At 38.8% G+C, this 25,757-nt stretch overlaps 1 protein-coding gene across 5 annotated transcripts in view; it reads right to left on the reverse strand.

Annotated features, from left to right (window-relative positions):
* TLL1 (tolloid like 1) overlaps window positions 1-25,757 on the reverse strand; it is a 216,367-nt gene that overhangs the window by 31,636 nt on the left and 158,974 nt on the right. For all 5 annotated transcript variants that reach the window (XM_075197940.1, XM_075197929.1, XM_075197933.1 and 2 more), the window contains 4 exons: window positions 11,868-11,978; window positions 2,658-2,738; window positions 2,376-2,528; window positions 904-1,021 (listed from right to left, as the gene is read on the reverse strand). In XM_075197940.1, the coding sequence (XP_075054041.1) occupies window positions 904-1,021; window positions 2,376-2,528; window positions 2,658-2,738; window positions 11,868-11,934 (419 nt within the window). In that variant the 5' untranslated portion in view covers window positions 11,935-11,978. The remainder of the gene's footprint in view (window positions 1-903; window positions 1,022-2,375; window positions 2,529-2,657; window positions 2,739-11,867; window positions 11,979-25,757) is intronic.

The raw sequence follows: 25,757 nt of genomic DNA on the forward strand, positions 1-25,757 counted from the left end.
GTCTGTTACTGTTGACAATTTATACCGTTATTTTACTGCCCTCTGCTAATGGATAAATATGCTTCCCACAATGCACCTATCAGGAGAGAGTTTGTAAAGTAAACTCATTTTCCAAGTCTTTGATTGGATGATGCAGACACTTAGGACAATGATGACTATAAGAGTTTTAATTAATGCTTACAAATCATCGTAAAAGCTTTGGGTACATCAATTATTAATCAGTTTAGATAAAAGGCAAAAGGTACTTAAAAAAAGGTCACCATCCCACCCTTTTAAGAATGGAAACAAAACTTGTAAGTAAAACATTTAGAATATCTTAGGCCATTATTAAAAAAAAAAAATAATAGATCAATCTTCCTTCAAAGAAGATGAAATCAGACTGCAGAGCTTGTGCTGCTACAGGATCTGATATGCGGAGCACACTGGGTGCATAGCTCAAAACATTGGCTTTGCAATAGAAAAACAAGGCAATCTGCACACAGCATATAAAGCTACATACATGCCTACTCTTCTCTCTAAGGAGATATCTCTGCAAACTAGAGGTCACCTAGATTTGTGGGGTCTGAAAAACCTGGAGATGAGCACTCTTCAAAAGCATAATTATCATATTGAAACTGCCATTACTTTAGAACCAGCTCTTTCACGGATTAAGCTAAAAACTTGTAGCTTGTCTTCTAAAATACTGCTCAGTTCAGTCTAACTGATGTCATACCAGCTCATGTAAAGAGCAGGATCCCCACAAGTAGTCATATTGTACAAACGCACCTCTATATAAAACAATGTCATGCAATTTTATAATGGTTACATCAACAGATCTGTGCTGAAAATACTGCTTCCAGCCAGTACAGAGAGAATGATAATATTATAGCCCAGGTTCTATATAAGTGATGGGAAGATTCTTACCCACAAGGCCTATATGTGAACACAATGTAGCTCTCCTCATCAGTGCGCTCTATGAAGGTCACGCAGGTGTGTTTCTCCCAGTGTCTCATGGCCTGCTTGAACATGGCCCTCTGGCTGCCTAGAGGAAATGCATGAGGGAGATCAAATGCAGCAATTTTAAACAAGTTGGGCTTTCTAGGGTTAACGTCAATCTGTCCCCTACACACAGTGGTAGCAGTCGTTTTGTGATCCGAATCAATATTCAGCCAGCCAATCAACTCACTAGACAAGGATTGCCTCAGGCCTCCCATGATTGGCTACATTCTCATACAAAATGATCCAGGAGCAAAATTACTGCTCTATGGTGTGTAGGTGACAGGTCCATTAGATAACAAAACAATTTAAACAGGTTTATGGATGCAACTAAGCATACTTACAATTTTTTTTGTTGTCCCTTTATTTACATGTTTACATTTGGTACTCAGAATAATGTCACAGAATTGTTATCACCATTGTGGATTACCATGCAGTTTAATGTTCACCACGTGTATAGAGGCTGAATTCTGTACAGGATTAAAGGTACTAGAATAGATTTCCTCTTAACCTTCATCTTGTGCACAGTCAGGATTGTGCACATTTATATGCCTACAATCAATTTATTATCCAAAAAACAAAGGCAATAATGGTGAGGATTTAAAGGGGGAACAAAATAAAACATACAGTATATTTATTATGAATAATGGGAATATCTAAAATGTGACAAAAAGAATACAAGATCAGCCAACCATGTACATTTTGTGATTTAATTACCTTCCACATAGCAGTGTGCAAATAAAAAACAAATAAAACTGAACAAGAACACATGGTCCTTATAATATAACTTTGTGTCTAGTTACTAAATACATTAGTAACATAATGAGCTTACATTAGGTATAGCCTCAGTCCATAGGAAACAGTGGATAATAAAATATATAATTGGTTATGAAAAAGAAAATATTACACAACATCCAATAACAATTTTCACTGTTGGCAGAGAGCCTCCTGTAGCTTGTTCAGCAGGTGTGCACTGTGAAATGTGGGTTTATTTATTTTTAATGAGTAATTATGAATAGGCTGTGCTCCTTTCACTGTTTTCATGCATCCGTGTCACAGCATAATGTTTGCCTGCTACACTTGTGCAACAGACTGTCACCCACACATTATGGAAACAGTCATTTTATGGTCTGAACCAATATTAATGTTAATGCAACCTTAATTCCCTAATATTTGAATATTGGACATGTTCAAACACATGCTAACAGTTGTAGTAATAGGTCCTCATAGGCCATTATGCAGTTACATCTAGGTCTCTCTAATGCAGAGTTACAACTAACTCACTGGACAGAATGCTGGGAGTTGTAATTCAACTGCTGATCTAGATCAATCCCCCACAATATTCCAGCCACTGACGGTAAAAGACAATACCTTGGTAGTAATAGAAGAATGCATCTTACCAGTGAAGTTGCCTCCAATAATGTATGGGATAACTCCCCCAGGCCATATTCTCTCTGTCCGTGACGTAGCAGCTCTAGGAATTCTCCTCTTTTCACTTTTCCCTGAGGGTTTTAGTTCTGCTTTTTCACCAGTTACATTTGTGTGCTCATTACCTATAATGAATGGACAGGTCCATTAGATCTTTTGTCACGTGCAATTGCTAAATACAATGACAGTCTATTTATGCGGCTTAAAAATGCCATTACAGTGCTTTAAAAGGCTTATATAAATAGTTGAAATACCAGAGCCAAATCTTCTTATCCTGTCTATAAGCTGATAGAGTGCTCCTCTTCTTTTTGACAGATCATGCTCTTCAAGGCCACCTTGAAAATGGAAGAAAAACAAAAACAAAAAACAGTTTGCATTTTGCTGTTATAAGGTCACATACTGATCATCCACAATAGTACCAGATAACAAAACAGCTATACATTAGATTTATAAAGGGAAGCATATTTAGCTGAAGTCATTATGAATGCCAGGGCCCAAATAAAGACTCTCTTGCGCTGCCCCCAACCAAAAAAAGTCACAAGAATGACATCATCAAATTATCCTCTGAAGTATCTCTTCTCCTTGTGACCTTCACATCTTTTATACCATATTGATTGGCAGACAGATGCTTTGCTTTCATCTAGATTGCATACCGCTGACTGTTTTCATCTTCTGATAATGAATTTTTCCCAACTAGAAGCAATTATACCTTCTAAAAAAAGGAAACCCAAAATACTGCACACAGTTTTTTGTTTTTTTTGTTTTTTTTAAACCTTTATTGGGCTTGAAATGGATCTGAAAAACCACATCCTTTAATCACACTAGAACAGCACAGCTATCAAGCAGTGGTGGGCTGTAATAAGATCTCAGAGGCACTACTGTGTATCTTTAAAATCAATAGCTCAGAGCCTCAGACACAAGCTGAAAACGCTAATGACCAAAAAAGCTGATATTGTTTACTGTACATGTACAATGGATTAACACCATCCCTCTAAAATTGGGTTTATACCAACTTTCTAGAAACAATAGTGTTTAGCCCACCATTGTCTATTTATTTTTTCAAGAGAATGGGGTAATTCTTACAAAATTAAAAAGGGTTATAAATCAATCAATGACAACAAGATACTGTGTACATGCGATAGTGGGAATATGCCATAAAGCAAGAATCCAATGTGGACCACTATTTTTTTTTATTTCTCATCAATATTTCCAGCATCACTCAAAAAAGGCTTCTTGCTACATTTTTATGGAGAAATGTGCAAAATTCCAAATAATTTTGTTAATCCCAGACTTCTACCTCATTATTGTATACCCCAAGCAAAGCACATAGTAAAACAAACTGCCATTGTCCCATCTCTATATAATGTCTGTGGAATTTACAGTACAGTGTATAATTCCACAGAATGGTGAAGCAATGACCCATTTTGCTTTAAAATTTGATTTGGTCAAAGTTCTACTGCACTTTCATAATTTCACAAATCTTTATATATACGTACTAACATTTAAATCAGCAGTATGTCGCACTTTTTCATAGAGTGATAAAAAGAAGGTTAAAAAAAGCTGTTAAATCCAACCGATTCCAGGTCCCTCAGAAAAAAAAAATCCTACTTTCAGGATAGTCCGAATATCAATAAGATCATATAGATCTGCAACTTTCACCAATTCACCACACTAATACATTACATATATACACACTAAGCACACATCATTTTGTGAACATCTCTCAGACTTCCTGCATGCCATTTTGGAGATAAATGGACTAGGTGTGAAATGTCTGTCACTGCTCACAGAAATGGACATTACAATTGAAAGCTCAAACCACACATAGATCTATACTCTTCGTTCCTTACACAAGGAGCTATCTTACAAATCATAGCTTCTTCACTACATCCGTGGCCCTAACAGGGTCGCGATACAAAAGCTCATGCAAAGGTCGGAAATACTGAGGTAATTTGGTGATCTCCGGGCAACGTAGGGGGAACAAGGAGCTTTGGATAGCTACAAGTGAGCAATGTATTAATGGAACAAACACACACACACACACACACACACACACACACACACACACACACACCACCTAGCATATTTCCACATCCAGTTTATCTTACAGCGATATTCACAAAACTACAGAGGAACACGTAACCTGTGTTACATTCCGTCTTAATGCGTAGTAAAAATGCTATTTTAAGCTAACAAAAGACAAATGAAGTATAATCTTGACCATTTACCATTTGTCTCAACGTAACACAATAAATAAGACTTTGTTCACAAACACATCCAGTTCACGTTACTTTACAAATGAAGTCACACATTTTTTGTCCTCACAAATATAATTCCTTAACCATATTTATACCTTTTATGGGTGCTGTTTTCTCTACAAATATTTAAGGCCAATGGCTGTTCAGCAGTGTTTTGCAGCAATGAAATGTGAGACCTGTGAATTAATGTCTAGCCTGTCAATCAATCTAATAGGAATAATTCAATGGAATAACAGCACACAGCACTGTTAATTTTGGGAAAATATGTGTTCAGTCTTCTGGGAACTTTTAATGACTCCAAAATATTAATTTTCACAGGAGTGTTTCTTGTCTAAAAAACTACTGCATTCTTGGTGTTAGCAGTGTGGAAGTCATCCAAGGATACATTTGTTTTATAAACCATAAAGGCCAGGACTTTATTATATACTTCAACATGTCTTCCACTGAATGCTAAACCATAAACATATCGATGAATTTCCTTTGGCTGTCAGAAGTTGGTGAATTACATCTTCCATGATTTCCCATCAGTAACTAGAGACCTGTAGCATAGCTGGGCACATTGGGAGATGTAGTTCAAGTACAACCGTATAATCATCGTCACTCACCCCAGTTGTCCATAAAATAGGTAGTATTGGAGATATATAGATATCAATTTGTCCATTAGACTTTGGGGCAGTTTCAACTCAGCGTGAAAGTGCGGCCGAACATCACCGCAATGTTCGGCTGACCACATTTCTGGGTACTATGGTACCCAACATTGCGGATAAAAATCTGCGATATTGCATAGCAGGAGGGTGCCACACAACCGCTCTGGAAGCATTCCGAAGTCATCTCGCTGAATTGAATCAGCTCCTATATGTACTTGTTCATACAAACCTTAACTACTGTAATATAAAACTGGATCTAATACAAAGGTCAAAGCTAGAAAACTATTTATATAAATGTGCGTATGTCTAGGGTGTCATTCATTATTCACGCAATGTTTTTTCTTTTTTACTGGAGTTAACACCTATTTGAAGCTGTATATTTTTAGTTGAGTCTATGTAAGCATTATTAAAAGTTGGTGTTAGGGAGGTAAAATGATCATTACAGCACAAACACATGCTACTGTGAAGAAATGACTGAGATACTAGGAAAACTGCATAGCTCAGAAATGATTTCTCGCCTTGAGGTTTAAGAGAAACAATTGTTTCACAAGATCAAAATATGTATATTTACAAGCAAAGAACAACAAAATGCAATATATAAAATAGTTTGTAACAACATTCACAAATATTTGGTTATGGTTTATGGATCCTTTATTTTTAAAAAGAAAATGTTAATGGAGATTTTATTATTAATACGGAGTCATGGCATATTGAGAAGCACATAGGGCCCGAGTCATTAAGGAGAACATAACATAAAAAAGGAGTAAATTCACACCTGGGCAAAACCATGTTGCATTGGAGGGGGACGTTAATTTTAAATGTGGGGACATATTTATAGTTGGGATAAGGCATGTCCTAGATCAACTTTAAGTTTCAGTGTAAAAATCAAGCTATCAGTATTTGTGTGCTACATGAAAAAGAAGACAGTAGTTAACTTACGAGCAAAATAATAAACTAATTTACACCCCTTGCATTGTAACATGGTTTTGTCCAGGAGCAAACTTACTTCTACTTTTCTTTGCTCTCCTGAATAACTTCATCAAGTTTTCTTCCATTTTGGTTGACATTTTTATAAACATTTTTCACTATTGACATCTGCGACATACATTATAATAGATATTAGTGATTAGATATACAGGCACTTTCATATATCTTTACTTATGATGCTTTATTTTCATTCAGAGAAATTGCAGGGAAATCCATGATCTCATAAAGCATTTCATTGGTTTTAAATGGTCATATGCACAATACACTACATGAAATCCAAATGAAAAACTGGAATATGTGATTGAGCCCTAAGACAACAGCATAACAAACATGAAGTTTGGCCACCTCACCTGCTAATTATTTTTATAGCCAAACTGTGAATATAGCCAGACTGAGCTCTCAGGAAGTTAGCAAACTAAAGCCAATAAACATTGCAGTTTAAGGCGTAGCACAAACCTACAAAAGGTTTATTAGTTTTGTATTACTAAAAAATGTTTATTAAAAATCTTAAGCGAACAAGACATAGCTTGAATAAATCCAAGAGAACACACACACACACACACACACACACAGACACACACACAGACACACACAGACACACACAGACACACACACTGCATTTGTTCTAGAATAAAGTACTGCTGTCCCTGTTCACTTGCTTGGTCCCTGGGTGTCTATATATTCAGATTGTTGCTACAAAAAAAAATAAAAAAAAGTGAATAAAAACTATTGGATAGGCCAACCTGATCAATTTACTCTTTCTGAATAAAAGGCAGTGTAGCAAGATCAAGTTACCGAAGGTACCATAACTGGGTGACCCTAGTCATTGAAACGTTTAGTGTATACGAGCAGGGAGTAAAAGAAAGTATACACATGTCTGGTCAAAATGGATCAAATTTCAATATGCGGTTGACTTGAGGGATGGTGGCTCCTCTAGACAATCCTGAGCACCCAGTTATTTAGGCAGTCAGTAGATTATGTTGTATATTTAACTTGTGTAGCGTTACTTGCACTGTGCAGCTCAGGCGTGGATTTGAAGACATGACACTGTTTATATTCCTTGCATTGGGATAGGAAATCTCTTGTGCTTTATGAATTGCATATAGTTGTATCAAGGAAAAAAAAAAACAACAAGTAACTATACCCGATGACAAGACAGGGCTGAAGAACAAAATTAAAGTGGACATTATAAAAGCAATGCACTATATTACATGCTCTCCTGCATCTTTACTCTTAATATTATTATTGTTTATTTATAAGGCGCCACAAGGTTTCCGTAGCGCCGTACACAGTACAAACAATGGACCGTACAGGGAATAACAGTACAAAACAATAAACGAGTAGTACCAAGACTTCAGAGGCTCCAGGCAAGGCAAATATATTGAAGTGGAGCAGAAGATAAGGTAGCGAGACAGGAGGGAGGAGGGCCCTGCTCATACGAGCTTACATCCTATAGGGAGAGTAGACAGACGGCATGCACAAAGGGAGTCGGAGGAGGGGAGCAAGTGCTCCCCACTACTGAGGAGGAGCGAAGTGAGGAGAGTGAGGGTGGAGAGAGGGTTAGGTGGAAGGCTGGTAGGCTTTGCGGAAGAGATGAGTTTTGAGTGCAAGATCAATTAATAGCATATGGAGGTGAATAACCCCTTTACAACGTCTCACAGTTTTTTAATTTTTCTAAAAAAGGATGACAATAGCCTGGTCTAAAAAATCTGCAATAGATAAAAAACTGGGGTTTTGGTTGGGAGAAGACTAGAGAATGCCATCCGAGCCCCCAAATATCATTCAGCTGGTTTTAACCAATAAATATATAATCACAGCAATTAAAAATAATTTAGACCATGATAAGTATGAGACTGTATAATCTCAAACAGCTGTGTTTCTAAAGAATGTTTTTAGATTACAAAAGCGATATGCATATGAGTAACTATGAAACAATTTGCAAAAAAAAAAAAAAAAAATACATTTCTCCATAGTGACATAACTAGGGTAAAAAGCTCTGAAAGGTTTCAGAAGTATGTCAAAAAATTAACATGTGCAGTAATTATGATTAGTATGTTGAGAATGAGAATATAATTGCTTTTAAAACAAATGTGGAAAGTGAAGCACAAGATCTATGTATTACTATCTGGCAATATACTTTCCTAGTTGTAATTCCTGTGCTTCCCAGCCAGAAAATAGAGCAGGGAGAAAAAAAAGTGGGTGGAACAACATAATTCACATTACTCAGTCTGTTAGCAGCACAAAATAGCTGGCATATTTGAGAATGTGTAGTATGCCTGGCAGGTATTTACTTTACATACATACTAAAATAATATTTCAACTGTGTTATTTTTGTTAACAAATTACAATCTCATCATAACTTTTAGACATCTGGAGGACCATTCTGCTGGATTATATTCACATCTAGCAATATAAGACCTCAAATCAACTTGTTAAATGCTGTTCTACTGGTTATATATAAATATACTGGCGTATATTTAAAAGAACATTATGACTGAAGGATAACTATAACCACACTACAGAAATTAGAGCCAATTTATCAACATTGTATTTTAGGTAAAACATTGAACTACGGCAGCCAATCAGCAATTTTATGTTTTTTGCAAGTTACACGATGCAAGTGAGTGTCCAATTCGTTGCTATGATTTAGCTTAGAGGAGGAGTCATGTTGTGGTGAAACACTGCATCAATCAAGTTTTATAGCAAAAGATTTTGTTTAACAGAGCCAGCGATACAATCTTAGAGTTGTGTTTCTGCTTTGCGCTATACCTTGTATCTTGCAGAACTTACAGTCTATATAAACAGAGCTTGGATGAGGACAGGCAATTGATTCTGTTCTATGGCGCTGTTGGGGTAAAACTTAATTACAGATTATTATGCTAATCCTGCTATAATACTCAGCTGCCTGGAACCAGGAACTAGTATAGAGCCTGTAATCAGCAACGGCCCAGAGCCAGGAACTAGAGCTGTACCTGTATAATTAACCACTGCTTGGATCTAGCATAATGCCTGTTATCCACGAACATATAGCTGTTGGAAGGGATACAATTAATACCCCTATAACTTATGTAGCAAGTCTGCCCCAAACCATGATTTCCTTTTTTTGCATATCATTGAGGGGATCATGACACAAAACAAATGACATACAGGGTCTGAGTCATTGAGGAGAGCAAGAAAAAAAAAAGAAAAAAAAAAAGAGGAGGTAAATTTGATCCGGGACAAACCATGTTACAATACAAGGGGTACAAATTAGTTTATTGCTTTGCACATAAAGAAAATATTGGCTTTTTTGTCATGTAGCAAACACATACTTGATAACTTCATTTTTACACTGAAATTTAAAGTTGATCTAGGACATGCCCTTACCAAACTATAAATATGTCCCCACATTTTAAATTTACATCCTCCTCCAATGCAACATGGTTTTGCCAAGGTGCAAAGTTACAATTTTTTTTTGCTTTGCTCTCCTTAATGACCCAATGTGCAATATGTTACCATTATTTAAAAGATAGTTAGCAATGCGAGCAGTGCAAATGAACTTAATAAGTTGATCAGATTTGCACACACTGGTTATCATTTTTTTGCCCACTGTCTAGTAGCTAAACACATCTATTGATCACTGCTCTATTATTTTTAAATAAGGAATTATCTTTCGTAAGCTTAAAAAGGGATATCTGTGGCACTTGCAAGTTGTTGGATAGTCAGGCACACATCTAGAAATTAAAACAAACCGTCTCGCATGGAGTGTGCACAGTGTGCTGCAATTTAGTACTGAAATTCATACAATATCTTATGACCTTTATATGGTGTACCACAAAAAATATATTCATGCTGTACTGGAATTATTTTTTTTCCCACTGGCTAGCTCTGGCTAACACCTACTGATCACTGTGGGGTCTACTTAACAATATCAGCTGATATAAAAGATTGTCTATCGCTGCTTCAGCTCTCTGGAGATCTTGACTGCCAATAGCAAGAGTAATCATACTGCTTTACTAGCTATTTTTGGGTAAACTGCCCATGCCTGAGGCAGCTTCCACTTTCCTGAGTAAAAAAGAAGGATTCAAAAAAATACACATACACTAATTTTTATAATATATATATATATATACACACACATACACATATATATATACATATATACACACACACACACACACACATATACAATATATCTATATTGTATATGTGTGTGCGTATACATACACACATATATATATATATATATATATATATATATATATACCCGTTAACCCGTGCATGATACTCAAGCATTCTAGTCAAATCAAGCTACTTAAGGTGTTAAAAAGGTTCTTGTCATGCATTTGGGCCTAGCCCAGGCCTCCTCAGGGGAAGAGCGTTACTTCCCGACGCAAGTGCCCTTTTTAACGTGGTTTTGTCCACATGTCACCACCTCATCATTTTTCTCCATCACCTCATCCTTCATCTTTATCGCCACATCTATCCAGACACAGGGATCTCTCTCAGCAATCCTGAGTATCACACTCCTCTCGCTCTGTCACCCACGGCAACCACCAACCACTCCCAACTGTCACTTCTCCTTCAAGAAATGTATATATATATATATATATATATATATATATATATATATATATATATATATATATATATATATATATATATATATATATATATATATATTTTTTTTTTTTTTTTATTTTTTTTTAAATCTTTATAAACACTTTTCACAATTAACAAATTAAATTAACAAATTAAAAACATCTTAGTATACCAAATTTCAGCCCTTTCTGAGGTTTTTCCCCCACACACACACTAAGAATTTAGTAGGTCAGTGTATAACTCCGCCCAGCAGGTGGCGCTGCAGCTTGGTTGTTTTTTTTCACACACACAGACTCACACACGCCACTAGGCTTTTATAATATAATATATATATATATATATATATGTCGAGAGATATCCATATACATACATACACACATAACATACATATTCCACAAGACCTCCGAACACAGCTGTTTAGAATGTACAAAATACACAATACATCCACTTCAATTCAACGCATCTCAAATTTTGTACACATCATTGTAAATTTTATATTCACATTAGGGTTTTGAATGCTACATTTAACACACAATCCATCAACACAAAGAAAGAAAACTATAAATCCATAATTCACATTAATTATTGTGTTATTTATTATTAAAAAAAAATATTTCTAAAAAAAATTGTCAACCACATTTTGCATGCAATTATATTTATTTGAGCAAGCTGACTGTACTCAAGCGTTCGTATTTATTCAGCAATTATTTGGTACTCAGCATTGAACTTAGTCAACCACTCTTCTGCTACGTATGAAGTCATCAAGGATGCAACACCGAAATCAACTCTTAAAAACCCTCAAACCACATATTGAAAAATATATCTGTGTAAAGTATGAAAATGTATAAAAGGGAACAGTTTTTCCACAGATAACCTCGAAATTGTGTAAGTTGCTCAAAAGTGCTGTAACTCACAGAACCCTATGATATTGTCATTTGTATAATGAAACTTTGTAAACAAAGACAGGGATCTAATCCAAATGAAGTCTTACCTGTGGTGTGTCCCAAGTTTTCATTTGCATGTTGAGTGAGGTCAATTGTTCTGTCTATTTGAAACATTTTTAAATCTTCTTCATCTAAGGCAATATCTCCCCAAAAGACAACTGTAAAAAAATAAAAAGGATTAAAATCAATAACCATCTACTTTACCCACATTATGAAAATATGGCTTCCAATCATTTAAAAGGCAACATTCCCACACATTTACAGAGGCCATTGACTTTGTGATAATCAGTCTGAAACAGTAAACTGCCATATTCTTGTTGTATGTAGACATATCCATTTGTAAATATGGGACAGACATTCTTGGCATTCTTAGACAATGTTCACATGGTTGATAAAATATGCACATCTTTTTAAAGCTGACATGTAAATAGCAAAGCATTTTGGGTATCAGTGAATAATCATTATTATAGGGACTATGTGAATACATGCATTATGGGGGGAAAAAAGAAAAGAAAGAAAAGAAAGAAAAAAAAAACAAAAAAAACAAAAACAAAACACTACAAATAAAAAATATCCATGGAATATTCACTTCATACTGCATTAGGTCATAAAATCTCACACCTTATGCCATTGTAATTTGACCTTAAGTGTTACCAGTCCTACACCACCTCACAGCAGAATGAATTGACCTTTGGCACATCAGCTGTATTTACAGACACTAAATTCCTCAAAATGAGAGTTTAAATATACAGTGAGGAATGAAAATGTCAGATTGGTGAAGCAAATTCTGATCCGCAATATATTGCAATAAATAGATATAAATCTTAAATATTGTGTCCAAATACGCAAGTCTGCGAAACATTGTGCTCTACTGTGAAACTCAATTCACATGACGTTTGTAAGATGTTTCTCCCAGAAATTCAAAGAAAGGGGTTGAAACATACATAAAAATAGGGTAGAGTCTCCCTTTAAAAACTAAACATATTAAAAAACAAAGCAAAAAACAGTATCTAACTAAAAGGATGTTGGATGGGGCTCCTCTAAAAAAGGCAACACAATCAGGCTTCTCTAAACACAATCAGGCCATTGCATCAGAAAACATGTTAGGAGCATACTCGCCAACTCTCCCAGAATGTCCGGGAGACTCCCGAAATTCAGGTGGGCAACTTGCTGCTGTCAAAATGACGCGATTCACCACGCCCGCACCTCCTGCCCTCCAACCACGCCCCCCTGCCCCCTGCCCGGGATCTCCCAGAATGAAGTTTTAAAGGGTTGGGAATTATGGTTGTAGTGCAAAAACAGAGAACCAGAGGTTGCCTTTTTCTAATGTAAGAAAAATGAATGGCTCTCTCCTCCACATGAATTTGCATAAATGTATTCATAAACCTACAAGTAAAATTACACAATTAACAGCAGAATCAGTGGAATCAGCTGTAAACATGTTTTTGTGACCTAGCTTGAAAATCACTTGCTTTACAATACAAATACATTTAGTTTGTAGTACTTCCTCACAGCAATGAGGCTATGGCTTCTGCTCTTACCATGGCAGTATCTGTAACAGTATAGTTTGTAAACCCCAAGCCCCCCTCCTCCACACACACCCACCACAAACACATATTGATAGATTGGCAGTGTATGGGGGGTACAGACTTTAGACTGTAAGGTATCCACTGTGGCAGGTCGCCAATAGGTTCATAGCACTCCCTCCCCAGGCTTATACACATAAAGCCTGATTGTCCCATAGGCCAATTACAGCGAAAATCTTTTTGACCTGTGCTGTGCTTGCTGGACTACAAGTGCCAGCATGCCCTGGCATCAAGGGCCCACTGGGACCTGTAGTGCCACATGAGACCATTAATAAAAAAAGAAACACCACCATATACAAGTCAGTTATTTTATGTACTCCACTTTACTGTACTTCCCATTCCAAAGGATACAAAAACAAAGCTTAACTTCTCCTGGCACAGTCACGAAACAGGTGAAAGGTGGGGCCTGTCCTCACAGGCCCCAATCCAGAGCTGCTGATTGGTTAGAATATGAAAGTCTCTTTAATTGTCTATTTGCTTCTAGATCCAATGTGAGGGCTCACAGTTTTGCACCCCAGGCTGCAGCCTAGTTAGTCTATTGGATAACCAGGTCCTGGTGGCAGGGACGGACGTAAATGATTAAACATTCTCAGTAAATTGCTGTGTAATGAGTTAACGCTACATAAAAGGATAATTGAAAAAAGAAAAAAAAAAAAAAAAGGTTTAAGTCTTTCAACTAAGCAGGTTGGATTTGGTTTCCAGTCATAAATATGTTAAAAGGGTGGTTGTTACAAAATAATTATTTTTCTCTAGTGATAAGTTACGCTGTTATCAGATACAATAAACTGTTGCTCTAGATCTTGCCCACATCAAGATGGCAGGTGAGAGAATCCAAGGACAGCTGTTCAGGGTGTGTCTATAATGGTTTCATCAACAAAAACAGTTTCACTGTCATTACGAAGTAAAACACAAAATGTAACATCAGTTACAATACACAGTTTACAGCAAGCAGATATAAGGTAAACATGGATTGTATGTATGTATTGATGGAGAGATTTCTGTATAAAGTGTGAAAATGTATAAAGGAACAGTTTTTTCACAGATAAAATGAAGACGTAAATAATTAATACTGCAGGAATACATGCACATTGTAGATACAGTATCCAGCAGATAAATGCAGATCCTGAAGCCATCGTTTTGTTTAAGACATACTTGCCAACTTCTGGGATCTCCCCTCTGGGAAATCCCAGAGGGGAGGCCCAAATGACAAGTGGGTGTGATGATGCTATTCACATCACAAGCACCCCGCAAGTCAGGTCTTCACACTCCCATCCTCTTTAGAAGGACAGATGGGATCAGGGAGGGTGACCTACTCTCAGGAGTCCGGGAGAACACCCCAAAATCAATCCAGATAGTAGGAAAGTGTGATTTAAGTACATTGTCAAATCATTTTGTTCAATTAAGTAAATTATGGGCTGGTAAAAAAAAAAATCAATGGCATAGGCATGTATAACCTGGCAGCATTTTCTTCTCAAAAAGTGTTTTTATTTTAGGATATATGTAAATATAGCTAAGTTGTGCTGAAAGGAAAAAATCTACAACATTTATAGTACATGTGTAGTGGTTTAAATCATTTTGTAGAATATGCAAAGGTTATATTCTAGTTAAACATTAAATTGCTCCATACAATGCATACAATTATAATGGATATTAACAAAATACAAAAATAGTTTTTTTAACTTTTAATGGTTTTTCAATTTATGCCAAAATGTTTAATAAAATCGGGATTAGCAACAGACAGGCCACATGCTGGAAAGCCTTCGATCAGTCTCCGAACCCTCCTGATTGGACTTATTCTCTTCTTTGTTATAAAGAAGAGAACAAGGAGTGATGGGGGGGGGAGCAGAAGGCAGGGTGGTCATGCAGCATTCCAGGCACGTGGGGAGGTGTGATGTGCATTTAAGTGGCATGTGGAAAGTTTTGAAGCACAGGTGAAATCTGAGGACTTGTGGAAGACTGCCTGCATGTGGGTGCATTTCATGGGCGTCTGAGGCAAGTTGGGCTATTTTGGTATTTTGGAGCAAGTGGGAAGTCTCAATGGCATGTGATGGAATTTTTGGGCGTGCCAAGGTAGTTTTCTGTGTTTTATTCTGTTACATACTCACCTGTCCCCGTTCCAGGGTTGCGATCTCCGCTACTTCCGGGTCTCGGCAGCGCTGTCACATGACCATGCAGGCGGGGAATTCAACACTGCTCTATATAAAAACCTGCTCTGACGCCTGGGCAGCGTCAGAGCAACTTCTTCCTGTTCCTGACTAGCGATTCCTGTGATCTCCAGTGTACCTTGCTAATCTTCCAGATTCTGCTCCAGTGTACCAGACCCAGGATTGTTTGACCACGTTATCTCTCTGCTCCAGTGTACCAGACCCAGGCTTGTTTGCCCACGTTATCTCTCTGCTCCAGTGTACCAGACCCAGGCTTGTTGTACCACGCATATCTCTATATCCAGTGTACCAAACCACGGCTATCCTGACCACGGAGTGGTTCCCATTTACCCTCCAGTTCCAGTGAGTCCGCAAACTATCTCCCGCATCCGTACCTCTAGAGGCAGACAAGTGGACCGTGACCTGCGTTCCTCCGCAGCAAAGCCCATCCCGCCTTGCGGCGGTTCGTTGTGAACACCAGGGGGTTCGTTAGACTCCGCACCACCGGTCGGCCATCGCTGATCTAGAGTAAGGCAAGTACTCCATATTTATTACCTATTTCCCTGCACGTTACACAAGTATTACAGTTCTGACCACAATATGGATACTTCGGGAGACCCTTCTCCTAGGGATTTGCTCCGCTTGTTAGGAAGGGTAGAAAAGCAGGAAGCCAACCAGGATCAGTTGCTTAAATTTTTACAAGGACTGTCAGCACGGATGGATACCTTGCAGGCAACCTTAGTAGCGTCAGGAAAAGCCTCAGCTCCTATGCAGGCTCCTACTGTCGCCCCTTTACCTACAGGTGTAGCTTCATCTCTACGTATTCCTAACCCACCTAAGTTTGATGGGGACCCCAAGTTATGTAGGGGATTTTTGAATCAATGTGCTATACAATTTGAGCTTCTTCCCGGAAATTTTCCATCTGAAAAGGCTAAAAGTAGCATATATCATATCCCTCATCTGGTCAGGCCCTAGCCTGGGCATCCCAGCTCTGGGAGAGAGATAATCCCTTATTACATAACTACTCCAATTTCCCTTCTACCTTTAAGAAGGTTTTTGATAAGCCCAGTCGGGTCGCCAACGCAGCTACCAGTATCCTTCGTCTCCGGCAAGGGAGTCTTTCTGTAGGTCAATATGCTGTACAGTTTAGGACAATGGTCTCAGAGCTCCGGTGGAATAACAAAGCCTTAACAGCTGCTTTCTGGGAAGGTCTTACAGACCGAATTAAGGATGAATTAATCTCCCAGGAACTCCCTACCTCTTTGGATGATTTAATTTCCTTATGCATTAAGATTGACCTTCGCTTTAAGGAGCGATCTCTAGAGAGGGAACAATCCCTTCGTGGCCCTTGTCGTCTTGCTCCCAGTTTTCAGACCCCTGATCAACATCTGGAGGAACCCATGCAGCTCGGAAGAACCCGTCTTTCGGCTAAGGAGAGAGAAAGAAGGTTCAAGAACAAATTGTGCTTGTACTGTGGCGAAGGGGGTCATCTTTTGGGTACCTGTCCTAAGCGTCCGGGAAACGACAGAACCTAACGTTTAGTAGGGATCTTTTCACATCCTCTCTTCATCCAACAGTAAAGATTGTCTTAGTATTCCCTGTGAAGTAGTGCGTAGGTTCCAAGGTCCACCCCGTTTCTCCACTACTGGATTCCGGGGCAGCTAGCAATTTAATTTCTTCGGCTACCATCTCTCAATTGGGTATTCCTACCCAGTCCCTAGAGAGACCCATCTTCCTCACCGCCATTGATAGAGGCACTATTTCTGGAGGACACATTCTGTTTAGAATAATACCTTTAACCTTCAGAGTGGGAGCACTACATGTTGAGACCATCTCTTTTTTAGTAATTCCTAAGGCCATTAACTCCTTGATCCTGGGCCTGCCATTCCTTCATCTTCACTCTCCTGGGATAGACTGGCATTCTGGCGAGATTCTTTCTTGGAGTTCTGCTTGCCACAGTAGTTGTTTGACTAAAATAACCCCTATTGTTTCCAAAAATAATGCTCAACTGGGCAATCCTCAATTATTGCCAATTCAATACCGAAGTTTTTCAGATGTCTTTTGTGAACAGGAGGCCACTAAATTTCCACCTCATAGAAGCTGGGACTGTGCCATTAATCTCCAGCCTGGTAAACCCATTCCCGCGGGCGTATTTTTCCCTTATCTGTTCTTGAGACCAACACAGTATCTGAATCTATTCAAGAAAATCTCGAGAGGATTCATACGAAAGTCATCATCCCCAGCAGAGGCAGGTCTCTTCATCCTTGTATTGATTACCGTGCCATCAATTCTATCACGGTGAAGAACAGATATCCTCTAACTTTGATCTCTGAGCTCTTTGACCAAATAAAGGGGACCTCCCTCTTTCCCAAGTTGGAACTAAGAGGGGCATACAACCTAATTAGAATAAAAGAAGGGAATGAGTGGAAAACAGCTTTTAATACGCGAGATGGACACTGAGTACTTGGTAATGCCCTTTGCTCCTGCTGTTTTCCAGAACTTTATGACGAGATCTTCCAAGATTTACTCAATCAATTTGTAGTTATCTGCCTAGATGACATCCTTATTTTTTACCCAGACCTTTGATCTCATCGCAGACAAGTAAGAGAAGTATTGAGTAGGCTTCGAAGATATCAGTTATATTGCAATCTTGGAAAATGTGTTTTTTAACAAAAGAGCCTTTCCTTCCTAGGATATATTATATCTGAAACTTGCCTTCAAATGGACCCATCGAAGCTTAGCCATCCTGGATTCGCCACAACCATCAGGCCATAAGGCTACTCAGCGATTTCTAGGATTCTCTAATTATCATCAACAGTTTATTAAGGTTAACTCTTCGTTAGTAGCTCCCATTACAGCCCTCACTTGTAAATCTGCCAATCCTAAAATCTGGACTCCTGAAGCAGTTCAAGCCTTCAAGGATCTCAACAAGCTATTTTCGAAAGCTCCAATTCTTCTTCAACCAGACGGTCTACGGCCCTTTTTTGTAGAGGTGGACGCATCCTCCGTGGGAGTCGGAGAGGTACTATCTCAAAAAGACTCAAGTGGTAAATACAATCCTTGTGGGTTCTTTTCTCGTCGGTTTCTCCCTGCAGAGAAGAATTATGGAATCGGCGATAAGGAACTCTTGGCGATCAAATTGGCCCTTTCTGAATGGAGACATCTACTTGAGGGCGCTCAGTCTCCAGTAACAGTATACACTGATCACAAGAATTTACTGTACCTACGGTCTGCACATTGTCTAAACCCCCATCAAGCCAGATGGGCCATCTTCTTTTCTCGTTTCAATATCAATATTACCTTTCGCCCAGTCTCTAAAAATGTTAAGCGGATGCCCTCTTTCGTTCTTTTGATGCCACTGATACCGAAGCCTCAGAGAGAGACAAACCAATCTTGGACACCAACTGTATATTAGCTTTGTCCCCCTTGACTGAGAGAAGTTGTCCTCCGGGTAAAACCCCACCTCTTCGTGCCAAATTATTGCATTGGGCTCATTTTTCCCTTTTTTCTGGACATGCTGGGATGCGGAAGACATGGGAAATAATCTCCCGGAAGTATTGGTGGCCTACCATACATAAGGATGTCAAGTCTTTTGTCTCTGCCTGCTCAAGATGTGCCCAGCATAAAACTCCCAGACAGAAGCCGACTGGTCTGCTTATGCCATTACCTATTCCCGATATTCCATGGTCTCATATTTCAATGGACTTTATCACGGACCTTCCGAGTTCTAAAGGATGCACCGCCTTCTGGGTCGTCACTGACCAATTTTCTAAGGTAGCACATTTTGTTCCTTTGAAGAAACTTCCTTCGTCTACTGTATTAGCGGATCTTTTTATTAAAGAGATTTTTTTAACTTCATGGCTGTCCTACACACATAGTATCTGATCGAGGGTCACAATTTGTATCTAGATTCTGGAGAGTTTTTTGCCAAAAATTAGGAACCAAACTGGATCTTTCATCTGCATATCATCCCCAGACTAATGGGTTGAATGAGAGGACTAATCAAGAATTGGAGACGTTTCTAAGGTTTTAAATCTCTGCCATTCAAGATAATTGGGTTGATCTTCTCCCCTGGGCAGAGTTCGCTTCTTTATCTTGTATGGTTGTCATCCCAGGCTACCAGCCTTCTCTTCCTCACTCAGAGGTACCAGCGGTGGATTCTCTCTTTCGCAGGTTTTCTAACATCTGGGATTTAGTGAAAACCAGCCTGAGGCGATCCGCTAACCGTGCAAAGGCGGCGTATGACAAGAAGAAGAAGAGGGTAGCTCCTCAATTCATCCCAGGGGACAAGGTATGGCTATCCACCTGTAACATCCATTTGAAAGTTCCTAGCAAGAAGTTGGCTCCTAGATTTATCGGTCCTTTTGAAATATCCCAAGTTATCAATCCGGTGGCTTTTAGATTGAAGCTTCCTTCCTCGTTTCGTATTCCTAATGTCTTCCAAGTTTCTCTCATTAAACCTGTTGTTAATCAATTCTCCACGACAGAGAGACCGCCACCTCCTGTGGTAATTTAAGAACAACCGGAGTTTGAAGTCAAGTAAATTCTGGATTCCCGTCGCTCTAGAGGAGTTTTGCAGTTCCTGGTGGACAGGAAGGGGTACGGCCCTGAAGAACGCTCACGGGTCCCTGCTACCGATTTACATGACTCCTGCTAGCTTCCCGTAAAATTTTTTCCCACCAAGCCAGTATAGGTGTCCGGAGTACACCTTTTTTGAAGGGGGTACGGTTAAAGACTTACCTGTCCCCGTTCCAGCACTGCAATCTCCGCTAGTTCCGGGTCTCTGCAGCGCTGTCACATGACCCTGCAGGCGGGGAATTTAAAACGGCTCAATATAAAAAACCTGCTCTGACGCCTGGGCAGCGTCAGAGCAACTTCTTCCTGTTCCTGACTAGCGATTCCTGTGATCTCCAGTGTACCTTGCTGATCTTCCAGATTCTGCTTCAGTGTACCAGACCCAGGCTTGTTTGCCCACGTTATCTCTCTGCTCCAGTGTACCAAACCCAGGCTTGATTGACTACGTTACCTCTTTGCTCCAGTCTACCAGACCCCGGCTTGCTGACCACGGCTATATCTCCGCTCCTATGTACCAGACCCAGGCTTGTTGTACCACGCATATCTCTATATCCAGTGTACCAGACCTCGGCTATCCTGACCACAGAGTGGTTGCTATTTAACCTTCCAGTTCCAGCGAGTCCGCAAACTACCTCCCGCATCCTTACCTCTAGAGGCAGACAAGTGGACTGCGACCTGCGTTCCTCCGCAGCAAAGTCCATCCCACCTTGCGGCGGTTCTTGGTGAACACCAGGGGGTTCGTTAGACTCCGCACCACCGGCCGGCCAGCGCTGATCTAGAGTAAGGCAATTACTCCATATTTATTACCAATTTCCCTGCACGTTACACAAGTGTTACATATTCCTGAAATTAAGGGTGTTTGGTGGGAGGGCCACACACGCAGCCAAGTATTCCAGGTTAACAATCACTTAATTAAATGGTTTTCCTTTTGACAAAATATAAGCAAATGGTTACATTGATTGTTTCTAGAAAACATGTGTTGCTGAACTATGTAATTAACACTTCAGTAAACAACTAAACACAAATCTCAAAATTGTTGGTGTTGACGCTTCTGTTTAACAATGGTCTCAGGAAAGTTTGACTTCATTTTAAGTATGAAGTAAATCCTGTTACTAACAGTAGTTACAGTGGCAGTAACTGGATTGCTCACCCATGTTCCTCATCAAAAAGATTTATATTCTTTTTATAGGCATACTGTATATAAACACACAAACACTAAATACATGTATTTTTCTTGCACGGATTGTACATTTTTTCCACTGGAGAAAAAAAAAAAAAAAAATTAAAAAAAACATAAAAACAGAAGTTTACACATATGTAAGCTCATAGATTTCTACATTATGGCATTGTTCAGGTAACTCCTTGACTAACTGCTACTACTTTATATTTTAGAAACACCAAAACAAACAGAAGTATACTAGTAGTTAAAGTGTGGAAGAGAGTAAGGCTAGGTGCACACTTGCCCGATGATTGCACAAAAAAACCTAAAATCAGCTGACATCCGACCATTTGGTCAGATATCGTTTGAGTGCGTATGGTGACACAATGATGTGAAGTCTTCCCAAAGTGCCGATCATTGTTTCATTTGGTTGGGAGTATTGTTTAATATTTTCCGACCAATCCTGCTGTGTGTATGCACTCATGTTCACGATCTCCATAGAGTTTACAGAGTCGTGTTCTTTTCAGCTGATGCTAGCGATGAATGTCCCGGTGAATAGATGTAGAATGCTGTAGGAGGAATAATTCATGCGTTCGTTCTGAAACAAAATATTGAAAATACTCCCACAGGAAATAAGAAAACAAAATAAATACTTGTCACAAGCACTTGTGCAGATTCCTGTTTTGGGAGTCCGCACGGCTGCGTACTCAATCATGTGTTTACTGGGAGGTAATAAATGCATTGCGCATTTCTAGAGTACAATTGATTTTTAAGACTTGCTACAACACTTCAATTAAAACTGCTGCAATGATTTATCACACCATAGACTAAAGAATGCTCACCAACAGTCAATCAATAGTTCTGCCAATAAAAAGATCCTTTAAAATGCTCTAAGCTGCATTTTCGCATTGTAATCAGTCAGGTAATTACTGGTTTAAAACTTCTTGCTAAGTTATCCCCCTTCCAACCAACACCTACAATCAACTGTATTTAAATAACAGTGTTTAACATGTAGGAAAAATGTTAAAGAAAATAAATGACACAGAAACACATGATATGGTCAAAGTGAAATATATTTAGCACATTTGTGTCCTAAGCAAAAAAGTTGCTACATTTACCAAAGCAGCACATATATATGGAATTTGTTAGTGGATGCTGGAAACTGAAGCCTAATATGATAAGGTGTGCTAAAGCCAACAACCAAGGTTTGGCCTTCTATCGACATGTGTTCTTTTTCATTAAACACACAAAAAAAAAAAATAGAAAAATTGCAAATTACAAGCATTTCAGTCATCATTTTATAGACATTTTTATTCTGTTTATTCATTTTTTACTGTTCTAATCTGGGATTGTTCCATCTCACACCCTTTGCTCTGAAATCTGGGTCTCATTATCTACTCATACCAAAGTGTCCTTGAGGAGAGCAGTAGTTCTTCGTAACGGACTTGACTAAGTAATCAAGTATCTTAGAAAACCATCCCATTTCTGAGGTAAGTGTTTAATAGTCTATTTTTTTATTTTGAACAAATCAGTGTCTGTTCTATCATCAGACTTTGTATTCCCATCCATCTGATCTGCAAATAAATTCTTAAAACTCAGATTTTGTTTTTTATCTTTGAAAATCTCTATGCCTCCCAAGTTGGGTGGATTAATGTAGTGATGTAGAAACTTGGATGCTCTGTATAGTTGTATATTTAGCCAACATTATTGTATTGGTTTGCTAGCTATGCACAAAGCTCATGATTTGGTTTGGAACAGACCCGGAAACAAGATCTGGCCACTGATGAATTCTTAGAATTCTGCAGGCTAAAACCAAAGTCTGACATTTTCTGAGGTTTACGTCCCACAAAAAATGACAGCATATAATGGTTCCTTTAAGGTATCCAAGCATTACAAATTCAAGGAAATTACAGGTGCTAAACATATAGACCAGGGTATCTCAAGTTGTAAAACATGCATACAGTCATAGCCAAAGGTTTTGAGAATGACACAATATTATTTTTCACAAAGTTGTCTCAGTTTTTATGATGGTAATTTGCATATACTTCAGAATTTCATGAAGAGTGATCAGATGAATTGCAATTCAGTCCCTCTTTGTCATGACAATGAACTTTCTGCTAAAAACAACATTTCCATTGCAATTCAGCCCTGCCACAAAAGGATCAGCTGACATCAGATCAGTCATTCTCTCGTTAACACAGTTGAGACTGTTGAGGAGGACAAGGCTGGAGATCACTCTATTATGCTGATTGAGTTAGAATAACAGACTGGAAGCTTTAAAAGGAGGGTGGTGGTTGAAATCATTGTTCTTCCTCTGTTAACCATGGTTATCTGCAAGGAAACATGTGCAGTCATCATTGCGTGGCACAAAAAGGACTTCACAGGCAAGAATATTGCTGCTAGTAAGATTGCACCTAAATCAACCATTTATCAGATCATCAAGAACTTCTAGGAGAGAGGTTCAATAGTTGTGAAAAAGGCTTCAGGGCACCCAAGAATGACCAGCAAGCACCAGGACCAGCTCCTAAAGTTGATTCAGCTGCGGGATCGGGGCAGCACCAGTCAGAGCTTGCTCAGGAATGGCAGCAGGCAGGTGTGAGTGCATCTGCACGCACAGTGAGGGGGAAGACTTCTGGAGGATAGCTTGGTGTCAAGAAGGCCAGCAAAGAAGCCACTTCTCTCCAGGAAAAACATCAGGGACAGACTGATATTCTGCAAAGGAACAGGGATTGGACTGCTGAGGACCAGGGTAAAGTCATTTTCTTTAATGAATCCCCTTTCAAATTGTTTGGGGCATCTGGAAAATTGCTTGTCCGGAGAAGAAAGGTGAGCATTTCAAAAGTAAAGCATCCTGAGACCATTCATGTGTGGGGTTGGTTGTAAGCCAAGGGAGTGGGCTCACTCACAATTTTGCCTAAGAACACAGCCATGAATTAAGTATGGTACCAAAACATCCTCCAAGAGCAACTTCTCCCAACCATCCAAGAACAGTTTGGTGACGAACAATGCCGTTTCCAGCATGAAAAAGCACCTTGCCATAAGGCAAAAGTGATAACCAAGTGTCTCGGGGATCAAAACATCAAAATTTTGGGTCCATGGCCAGGAAACTCCCCAGACCTTAATCCCATTGAGAACTTGGTCAATCCTCAACAGGCGAGTGGACAAACAAAAACCCACAAATCCTGACAAACTCCAAAGTATTGATTAGGCAAGAATGGGCGGCCATCAGTTAACATGTGGCCCAGAAGTTAATTAACAGCATGCCAGGGCATATTGCAGAGATCTTCAAAAAGAAGGGACAACACTTCACATATTGACTCTTTGCATAAACCTAATGCAATTGTCAATAAAAGCCTTTGACACTTATAAAATGCTTGTATACAGGTAGAGGAAGAAAGGATAGAGAGAAAATGTGTATTCGAAGGCACTCCGCGATATCAATAATATGTTAAAAAATCTATATTTTATTTGGTATACTTAAAAAGAATCCCTCCTAATTGAATAGCGAAATATTAAAACCAAAGTGATTTAAGTGAATTAAAATAGCAAAATAAATTGCTATACCCCGCTACTTGATATAAATGTGTATAGCTGTTCAATGTATAATATAGTAATCACTCCTATTTTAGACCAGTCTAACAGTTGAATATCACTCCAAATCAAAACTGGTGCAAAAACCAAAAAAAAATTTACTGTATTGAAGCGAAAAAGAAGTGTAACTGAGCAAAAGTTAAGTGACGATAAAAAAAAAATTGCAAGCATGCCATTCTACACACGCAGTGGCAAAAAGAGAATGAGGCCTTCACCTTTGGCTATTAGTGGCAGATCCCAAAAAGTTACCCAGCCTACAATTGGTGCACAACTACTGTTACGCGTCAAAGCCGAGCTGCAAGATAACAGTGAGGCATTACAGGAGAATATTTGCTCTGATTCACAAATGACAACAATCCCTGTGGAGAGTCCATCCAACAGTGGGATGTCTAATCGTGAGCATTCTGCTGATGTGTGCCTTAATAGCCCGAGTGTAGCCGGTGATACCCAAATTGAGGATGCCACTTTGGAATTAGAAGAGGATGAGGGGGAGATTTGTGTAGGCGACGAGGGCGCTAATGATGATGTTGATGATTATGATGCAGACAGATACCAAATTGCCTTTGTCCATTTCAATTTATATTGTACAGTATATAATGGCTGAATTTATTAGTATTTTATACAAGTGGAGGGGGGCCTAGAGAGACAGAAACCAAACTGGCTTTCTCCATGTCAATTAATATTGTACAGTCTATAACGGCTGGATTTTTTGGTATTTTAAAAAAGTGGAGGGGGGGCTATAGAGACAGAAAGCAAACTGTCTTTTTCCATTTCTTTACATATTTAACTATAAGTGTAGGGTGTAATATACATCCAAAGACGATGGCTGCATTGCCAATATGCATAGAGGGATAGGAAGACAATCTGTTTTGTGTGTAGAAT

This window comes from Mixophyes fleayi, chromosome 1 (assembly GCF_038048845.1).
Source record: "Mixophyes fleayi isolate aMixFle1 chromosome 1, aMixFle1.hap1, whole genome shotgun sequence".
Lineage (NCBI taxonomy): Eukaryota > Metazoa > Chordata > Amphibia > Anura > Limnodynastidae > Mixophyes > Mixophyes fleayi.